Here is a 10,235-nt window from a genome sequence, read left to right as displayed (position 1 = left end):
TTTTTTCTTATTTCCACTGAACTTTTAGGCTTATTTTAATCCATGGATTTATGGACTAGTGAAATTTTTTGTAAAGTAATTCTTTTATTAAAAAAAAAAGTGTAATATCCAGAATTTCTTATTTTAATAAATAAAATAATTATAATAATTACTGAAATAAATAATTTAAAAAATATTTATCAAAATAAATACTCTTGTGTAAATGAGAGAGTGTTATCTCGTTTACAGTACGAGATACGTGAAAAAGTTATCTCGTTTATAGTGTAAACGAGATACAATAGGACAAATTTGCAGCAGTTATATAAAGATGTGTAACCCTTGACATTTTCTACACATTTTATTTCTTTTTCTGTCCCATTTTTCTCACAAAAACAAGGCAACAATGGCCAGTAATAACGTGTACCTAGTTGTATGTGTTTACTCCAATTGTCGTATGAGAAATGGCGATAACGAGATGATATTTGAGTGTGACAATCCGATACTGTTGCGAACTTAGCGTGTAAGTACGTTGTTGGAGTTGAAGAGTTTGATATTGAGCAACTTCGGTGGTAAAGTTACAAGAGAGGTGGGAAGGGTGGAGTATAGGTTGCCGACACTCATGGATAATGGAGTTTTTCGATTTTGACTATTTCGTCTTGTAGGGGACGAACATGTGCAGCTTGTGTTTGATATCCATGGGAGAATCATGGCAGAACAAGTGATGGAGCTTTTCCCCGAGGTTGGAGATGTTGGTCGTATTGGTTCTGTACACTCGACCTACGTATAAGACGACTGTCCTCTCGTACCACCACCCATTCATGTCTCCATTCCAGTGGAGGAGGTGGAGGAGGGTGACGAAGAGTCCGACGAAGAATACGTGGTGGATACGGTCCCGCAGCCAAACAAGCTTCAGGGTGAACGACTCCTTCCTCTGCGCGGCTTGCTGTGGCGCCACCAGAGGCCTGGCACCAAGCAGCCGCTCCACAAACTGCCACGTCTCCGTGTGGTAGTACTTACTGAAGTCACGGAGGCACCCCCGACTGGATCCCCATATACGCGTAGCCCTAGGTGATACGCCACATCCTGCAGGGTGACAGTGGCCTCACCCATAGGAGATGAAACGTGTGCGTCTTCAGATGCCATCGCTCCACGAATGTCGTAATTAGGGAATTGTCGAATGTGAAATCCTGAGGGGCATTGTGTAGCCAAATCTAGCCTCAACCAGATACGGGACGATGACGTTTGGTGGAAGAAGGGTATGACTCACTCGTTGGGACAGTAGAAGGCGAGGCCTCTAAAAAAAAAAACAATTCAAAATTATAAAGAGATATTTTGAAAAGTTTAATTGGATCTTCGACGATTAACGATCCTCGTATTTTCAAAATTTTAAATAGGCTTCCATATTTTTCCTATTAAATTCTTACACTATTTTTAAGTTTTTTATACCTTTTGTAGTAGGATCTTTTTAAGATAAAAAATATTAAACTTAAATAAATATTTCTTTTTAAGTTAAAGATATATCTAATTAAGAACATATCTACATCTTTAATTACTTGTTTTTTAGACAAATACCACTTTGTTAATTTTAATATATTTGATACTAAAAAAAAATCTAACTAGGACATAGAGTTTCAAACTAATAACTATGTCGCAATAACCTACCATAATTAAATAAGATTCCAGATTTCTACAAGTGACCTGTTCCTAACACTACATACTATATACTGGTTCTTTGTGACTACGCTAACCATATCTACATACAAAAATGTATCTATATGGGATTGCACAAAATTCAACAGAAAAGAACTAACATCAAAGTCGGTTGCTCCGGCATAATGCGAAGTCTCATTGAGCCTATTGATGTCTCCATCGTTACTAGCTGTGCGCGCCATCGTCGTATGTATTGATAGTTTGCTTAGAAAGGGGTAAAAGAGACGAAAAAGGTGGTGAAAAGGTTAAAATGGGACTCGGTCAAAGGCTGTGAACAACATATATTTAAAGACGTCGCCTAGCCTTATCTCGTTTACACTGTAAACAAGATAGGCTTCCGTATATTTTATTTACACTATAAACGAGATATACACATATTACGTCTATGTGTCTTATCTCGTTTACACTGTAAACGAGATACATGTAAAATTATCTTATTTACAATGTAAACGAAATAAAACAGGAGTATTTATTTCGGTAAATATTTTTTAAATTATTTATTTCAATAATTATTATAATTATTTTAGTTATTAAAATAAAATATCCGTAATATCCATGTATAATTAGTTTAAAATATATTTTATTGTTACAGTTATTTCACAAATCAGATGTATCGATTTATTATTGAAAAAAAATTACAAATTTTAAAATATTAAAACCAAACACTCCGATTTCTATTTTAGATAATTAAAAAATTAAAATCAAATCTACTAAATTATGTGATTTTTTAAAAAAAAAATTGCATGCACTAAAATGGAACCCTCCGATTTCATATTTATCTTCGCTGCTTAACAAATTTGACTGTTCGAATTGTTTAATAACAATTTAAAAAAAAAAATTAATACCATATTAGAAAAATACCAATTATTCTAATAACAATGCATAACACACCATTTTCATTCATATTAAAAAAATTAGCCAAATTTTAATCTCCAAAAGAGGATTGGAAGTAAGTCGAGTTGAACCGAATTAGAATAAGTTCGGCTTACGAAAATTAAACTTGGTTCATAACTTGACTCATTAACAATCGAGCCTATTTTGTAAGTTCAAACTCAACTCTGCGAAAGCTCACGAGCTGGCTCGAGCTCATGAGTTAGTTCAAATAATCGAAACATAATCTATAATTCTATATCAGTAAATTATAACTTATATATATATATATATATATATATATATATATATATATATGATATGGACGGTAAAAGTCGGTTACGACTTATAGCTCGGCAACGTTCAAACCTTGATTATAACCGAACTTTCTAATTAAGACAGCATTCATACTCTCCTAATAACGTCGGATTTGCACTTAATTCTCGGACGTTACATGGAAACGGTCAGTCTCAATCAACCAAGATAAAAGGAAAAGAACAGAGACCAAAAAGGTAACGAGTTTTTCCTAAGAAAAATATACACATAATTCCTCTTATTAACTTGAGCGTCGGAGGACCTTTGCAGGTACCCACCACCTCGGTTCCCATTGCTGTGCTTTCTATTTCCACTACAAGGAGCTTGCCGATCTTTTCCGTGGAACGAGTTATACCTCGGCATTAACAGGTCAGAACATTTGGCGCTAGAAGGAGGGCCGATTTGATATATTACTCGGTGTAAGCATCGAATTCGTTATGGCTGATGCTCCTCCTCCTACCCCATCCGAGCTCATGAGGATGGTAACCGAGCTTCAACAAGCAAATCAACGGATGGCGGAGGACAATCAGCGAATGCAAAATCAAATTGCGCAACTACAACATGCTCGCCTGGAGCACAATAATAATAACCACGAACAACACGGGAATGATGAACGGCAATCACTACCAACCCATGTTTCTGATACGCCACAACGTAGGACTGATGAGGAACAACAGAATGAAGAGGCCCAACCTGAAGATGAGGGCGAAAATACAGATAACTCTGTAGGACCATTCACAGCTGAGATAATGAACTTCCAGCTACCTAGGCAGTTCACTCTACCGACCACATTAACCCCATATGACGGGCTGGGAGACCCAAAACAACATGTCAAAAAATTCCGATCAATCATGATTGTTAACGGTGCCTCTGATCCTATTTTATGCCGATGTTTTCCTTCTTTTTTAGATGGTCCTGCACTTGACTGGTTTTGTTCTTTGCCTGCAGATTCTATATCACGTTTTCAGGAACTCGCCAAACAGTTTGAGGATCATTTTGCAGCCTCGGCGATATACCTCCACGACTCTGACTACTTAACAACCATCATACAAGGTCCGCAAGAAAGTCTAAAAGACTATATAACTCGGTTCACTAAGGTCGCCATGAGTATTCCGGACCTCCATCCCGAGGTACATCTTCATGCTATCAAAAGTGGCCTTCGTCCAGGGAAATTCCAAGAGACCATCGCGGTAGCTAAGCCAAAAACTCTGGCGGAATTCCGCGAAAAAGCTAAAGGGCAGATTGATATTGAAGAACTCCGCCAAGCGCGGAAACCAGAAAGGTCGACCACTAAAGACGACGAAAGAGCTCGGGATACCAAGAAGGGTTTCAAACCAGTACCTCGTTACGAATCATATACACAATTCAACGCCAAAAGGGACGATATCATTAAGGAGATTCTAAACTCAAAGTTGATTAAACCTCCCCGTAAGGCAGGCAATTACCCCGAGCCTAGAAACGTCGACAAATCCAAATACTGCACTTTTCACCAGAAGCATGGTCATACCACTGATGAATGCATAATTGCTAAGGATCTACTGGAACGGTTGGCACGACAAGGTCATCTTGATAAATTTATTGCAGGTCATATTCAAAGGAGAACGGCATCCAACTCCGAGCAACCCTCAACAGGACAATCATCAAAAGAAAAAGACAAAGCCCCGGCTCAACCAAGGGGAGTGATCAATTGTATTTCCGGAGGTTACGCCGGAGGGGGAAGTACAAGCTCGGCCAGAAAACGAACGTATCGAGCTATGTTAGCAGTCGACGCTGACCATAATTCTGCGCCAATCCCAGATGTACCCGAGCTGACCTTTCGTTCCACCGACTTCAATTCCAGACACACAAACTATGATGACCCTGTGGTCGTCTCTATCCAGCTTGGAGACCTTATTGTTCGGAAGGCATTACTCGACCCAGGGAGTAGTGCTGATGTACTTTTCTTTACAACTTTTCAAAAGATGAAATTAAGCACTAACATTTTGCAGCCATATTCAGGAGACTTGGTCGGATTCTCAGGAGAGCGAGTACCCGTCCTGGGATCCGCATGGTTACAAACTACACTAGGCGAGCAACCATTGTCCAGAACACAGGATATTCAATACCTAGTCGTAGACTGTTTTAGCCCTTATAATGTTATCCTAGGGAGACCTTTTTTAAACAGATTCGCTGCTATTGTTTCTACTTATCACCTCTGTGTCAAGTTTCCTGTGCAGGATAACGTTGTTGCAACCATACATGGTGATTTGCAAGAAGCTCGGCAATGCTACAACGTAAGCTTGAAACCCATCAGAAGAAACACCGAAACTCGGATCAACTCAATTCAATCCGGAGCACCAAATTTGACAGAATTAGACCCAAGAGCCGACTTTCAGGAACGTCCCCTGCCCAATGAAGATCTCCAAAAGGTCGCCTTAACCAGCGATCCTGCAAAGTTCACATTCATCGGCACATCAATGAAAAATGAGGTCAAAACAAAGATAATCAGCTTCTTATGTGCGAATGCCGACCTTTTTGCATGGACTTCAGGAGATATGCCGGGGATTAGTCCATCAGTAATAACACACAAGCTAGCCGTTAGCCCGGCAGCCCGACCAGTTTCCCAAAAAAAGAGAAACCTCGGCACCGAGAAGCGATCAGCCTCCATGACAGAAGTCAACAAACTCCTCGAAGCAAAGTTCATCCGCGAAATCAGATTCACCACGTGGTTGGCTAATGTCGTTATGGTAAAAAAGAACAACGGTAAATGGCGCATGTGCGTCGACTTTACTGATTTAAATAAAGCATGTCCAAAAGATGCTTATCCTCTACCTTGCATAGATACATTAGTAGATAACTCCTGTGGTTATGATACTTTGAGTTTCATGGATGCATACTCTGGTTATAATCAGATCCTTATGCATCCATCAGACCAAGAGAAAACAGCTTTTATAACTGAAAATGGTAATTACTGCTATAATGTTATGCCTTTCGGTTTAAAGAATGCAGGGGCAACATACCAACGACTGATGAACAGAATTTTTGAGCAACAAATAGGCAGAAATATCGAGGTCTACGTCGATGACATGGTAGCCAAAACAAAGGTCGGCCAATCCCACATACACGACCTGGAAGAAATATTTTCTCAAATAAGAAAATATAACATGAGACTGAACCCCGAAAAATGCGCATTCGGTGTCAAAGGCGGAAAATTCCTCGGGTTCATTCTGACAAGTCGGGGTATCGAGGCAAACCCAGAAAAATGTCAAGCAATACTCGATATGCAGAGTCCAAAGACGACAAAAGATGTTCAACGGCTAACAGGCAGATTAGCGGCGTTGTCAAGATTCTTGCCATGCCTAGCTTTCAAATCATTCAACTTTTTCCAATGTTTAAAGAAAAATACGAAGAGCTTTTCCTGGGATGAGAAATGTGAAGAAGCATTTTTAAGCTTGAAGCATTTCCTCTCCAAACCACCTGTTTTGCAGAAACCAAAGCTCGGCGAACCATTATACCTATATTTGTCCGTCACTGAGCTAACCATTAGTTCTGCTCTTGTTACAGAAAACAACAAAGATCAGCAGCCAGTATACTTCGTGAGCAAGACACTACAAAATGCAGAACTTAGATACCCGAAACTTGAAAAGCTCGTCCTGGCACTGATATTTTCGGCAAGACGCCTCCGACCTTATTTTCAGAGTCATACAGTCATCGTTCGAACCGAACATCCACTTCGACAAATACTCTCTAAGCCTGAATTAGCAGGACGAATGACTAAATGGTCCATTGAACTCTCCGAGTTCGACATACAATTCCAACCTCGGGGATCTGTTAAATCGCAATGCCTAGCTGATTTTGTGGCAGAATTTACTAATACTTCAGCCGAGGAAAGTAGTCGGCCCTGGACGCTATTTGTTGATGGAGCTTCAAACCCCCAAGGAGCAGGAGCAGGAGTATTGCTAGAAAGCTCGGATGGTATAATCCTCGAACACTCTCTGAGGTTTTCATTCAAAGCCAGCAATAACCAAGCAGAATACGAAGCCCTCATAGCTGGGCTCAGGTTAGCAACTGATTTACATATTCATGATTTGAAGGTTTATTGTGATTCATTATTAGTCGTACAACAAGTAAATCAAACTTTCCAAACAAAAGATCCAATTCTTTCGAGGTATTTGAATATTGTTCGGAACTTGTTAAATAAGTTTTTTAAAATAGAAATTGTCCATATACCTAGAGAACAAAACCACAGGGCAGATGTCTTATCAAAATTAGCAACAACACAAGCACACACTGCTACACTTTTACAATCAACCTTAGACAAACCGAGCATTGACTCAGCAAATATTCTAAACACCTCGACTAAAGATAGTTGGCAACAACCTTACATTCAATACCTCCGCAGCGGATCTGTTCCGGAGGAGATTGAAGACAAAGGTAAATTCAGAAGACAAGCTTCTTTTTTCACCTTGATAAATAACACTCTATATAGGCGAGGTTATTCTCGACCATTATTGAAATGCCTGGATAGGTCAGAGGCCGATCTTCTCTTAGCTGAGGCTCACGAAGGAATCTGTGGCATACACTGTGGAGCTCGGAGCTTGGCGCAGAAAGCTCTCCGAGCAGGATTTTATTGGCCGACAATATGGAAGGACAGTAGGCATAAAGTTAAAACCTGTGACAACTGCCAGAAGCACTCACCGATCATTAATATGCCTGCCGAACATCTCCATCAATCAGTGGTAAGTTGGCCATTCGATCGGTGGGGAATAGACATACTCGGCCCTTTCCCCACTGCTCCGAGACAGGTAAAATTTTTGGTTGTTGCAGTAGATTACTTCTCTAAATGGATTGAGGCACAACCACTCGCAAAAATCACCTCATCACAAATAATCAGTTTTGTGTGGAAATATATAATTTGTAGATTCGGTATACCAGGCCATATCGTAACCGATAATGGTCGTCAATTTACTGATAGCACTTTCAAAGAATTCTTACAGAATTTAAAGATTAAGCAACACTTCTCTTCTGTGGAACATCCGCAATCCAACGGCCTGGCAGAAGCAGCAAATAAGGTCATCCTTCAAGCATTAAAGAAAAAGCTGGACCACGCAAAAGGCTTATGGGCCGAACTTATCCCTGAAGTCTTATGGGCATACAACACAACAATCCACTCAACTACCAAAGAAACTCCCTTCAGGTTGGTCTACGGATCCGAGGCAATGATTCCAATGGAGGTGTCTCAAAGCTCTATACGAACACTAGCATAAAATCATGAGAAAGCTCGGCAAGCCGAGCTTGACCTCGTTGAAGAAATTAGGGAGACAGCGGCTATTCGGCACAGAGCTCTACAACAACAAGTAAGCCGACGATATTCTCGGAAGGTGGTCCCAAGGTCATTTAATCACGGAGACTTAGTACTTCGTAAGACTGAACAAGCCCGCCGACCTCCTTCTCATGGGAAGCTCGCCGCAGCCTGGGACGGCCCGTACCGAGTATCCGAGGTATTAGGCCGAGGAGCATACAAGTTGGAACAGTTAGATGGCACGCAAATTCCTAACACATGGAACATAAACTCTTTGAAGCAATATTACAGTTAACAGTAAGGAAACATACCAGTACTCTTTTTCCCACCTTGAGAATTTTTTTCCCAAAAAGGGTTTTTGCTCATAGGGGGTTTTAATGAGGCTGGTTCGCCTGAAACAAACTTGTACAGGTATCATTATTAATAAACATTCATTTTCTTCTACATATTTTATGTCATAAACCCCACAACAATAAACACAGACGGGGGACTTCTCTAAATCGTCCAGATATAATATTCCTATAAAAGGGAATTACTAATAAAAGATAAGTCGCATTATCATAATACGAATGCGCAAATACTACAGTCATCAAGCCTCAAAATGGCTACATCAGAAAACCGATTAGGAAACAACAAAACCTAATCTATCAGTTTATAGCCAAACTACTGAAATACAAGATCAAAACAGAGAAACATATGCAGCAAAATAAACAGAAACATTTTTTTTCACACAAGCAAAAGGCGAACTCCTACAAAAACTAATCGGCAAGATTATCATCCCCTTCTTCAGCAGCCTCCTCATCATCTACGAGCTTCCCGCCTTGAATCACTTTACCAGGATCCATGGCACCGAAATCACCATCAGGAGCAAGGAACTTTGCTTGATTAACAGCTCGCTCAAAGCCCTCTGCAAAAGCATCCAAGATATCACCCTGCTTGTTATCTTCAAATTGCTTCATCTTAGCAGACAGCTCGATCATCCGATCATTCACAATCGACAGGTCATTTTCTTTCTCTTTCAATAAAACAGAAATTCTCTCATGACATTCTCTTTCAACTTTAAGATCGGTCTCAGCCTCTGATAATTTTTTCTTCAAATCCTTAACGGTCACCTCACTCAGCACTAATTGATTTTTTAATTCAGCAAACTTCGAAACTTCAGATAATTCCTTTTGGTGTTTTTTCTCCTGACTACGACCAATACTGGCCAATCGAAATCCCAAGACCTGATATATTAAAACCAACACATGTCAAACGAAAAAGGAAAACAGGAACGCACAAACCATCACGCATTTTACACACAAATTACCTGCAGGTATTGATCAACACCTATATCGCCAACTCCTTCTACCCTACTTTTATCCGCAACAGATTGAACAATTTCATCGGCCACAACACTGAAGGGGAATTTCTTGTTCCATACCGAGGAATTCTCCTCCTCCTCCTCAAAAGAGTGCAGCCTCTCTTGCTTTAAAATAAAGTTCGGCAAGTCATCAAGTTGCAATTTCTCCTCTCCAACCCCTCCCTCATTTTCAGTAACTGCATCCGATTTCCTTTTTTTGAAAATGATCCCCTTTCTCTTCGGTAGCGGTTGATCAACCTCAGCCCCACCATCCGCCTTTTCAGCATTTGATGAGGATCCCTCAAAATTCTTCGCTTTAAATCGGGACCTCAGACTCGAGGCAGTTACACCAGGAAAATTACCAGCTGCAAATTTCACGAAAAACCAGTGAACCAAGTAGCAAAAAAAAAAAAAAAAAAAAAAAGAGAAAAAGCTTTCTCACCAAAATATCTTAAAACAGCCGATCTATCTTCCTCCCAGGGAAGTAGGTCAGAAACAGATATCAACCCCCCCTTATCCACCATTTCAATCAAAAACGAGATAATGCATTCATTCCGGCTATTAATCAATTCAGGTCCCAATATGTGCTGTGGATGACAACACCAATACAGTGGGAATTTTTCCCCCAGATGCTCATCCAGGTAAAATGGATACTCTTCATCTACTGATTTTACTTTCAAAAACATTTCTTTGAAATCTTTAAAAGATGATTTGTAAAGTTTAAAGATGGAAAAACCA

General features: G+C 39.9%; 1 protein-coding gene across 1 annotated transcript; it reads left to right on the top strand.

Moving 5' to 3' along the window:
* Nucleotides 1-3,311: 3,311 nt before the first annotated feature.
* LOC112743295 (uncharacterized) lies at nucleotides 3,312-8,120 on the top strand. The gene is made up of 2 exons (XM_025792512.1): nucleotides 3,312-3,738; nucleotides 3,823-8,120. The coding sequence occupies exons 1-2, from the start codon at nucleotides 3,312-3,314 to the stop codon at nucleotides 8,118-8,120; spliced, it is 4,725 nt and encodes a 1,574-aa protein (XP_025648297.1).
* The last annotated feature ends 2,115 nt before the right edge of the window (nucleotides 8,121-10,235 follow it).

Source organism: Arachis hypogaea, chromosome 14, assembly GCF_003086295.3.
Source record: "Arachis hypogaea cultivar Tifrunner chromosome 14, arahy.Tifrunner.gnm2.J5K5, whole genome shotgun sequence".
In the NCBI taxonomy this organism is placed as follows: domain Eukaryota; kingdom Viridiplantae; phylum Streptophyta; class Magnoliopsida; order Fabales; family Fabaceae; genus Arachis; species Arachis hypogaea.
Note: the sequence above shows the minus strand (reverse complement) of the source record. Positions and strands in the feature narration are given on the sequence as shown.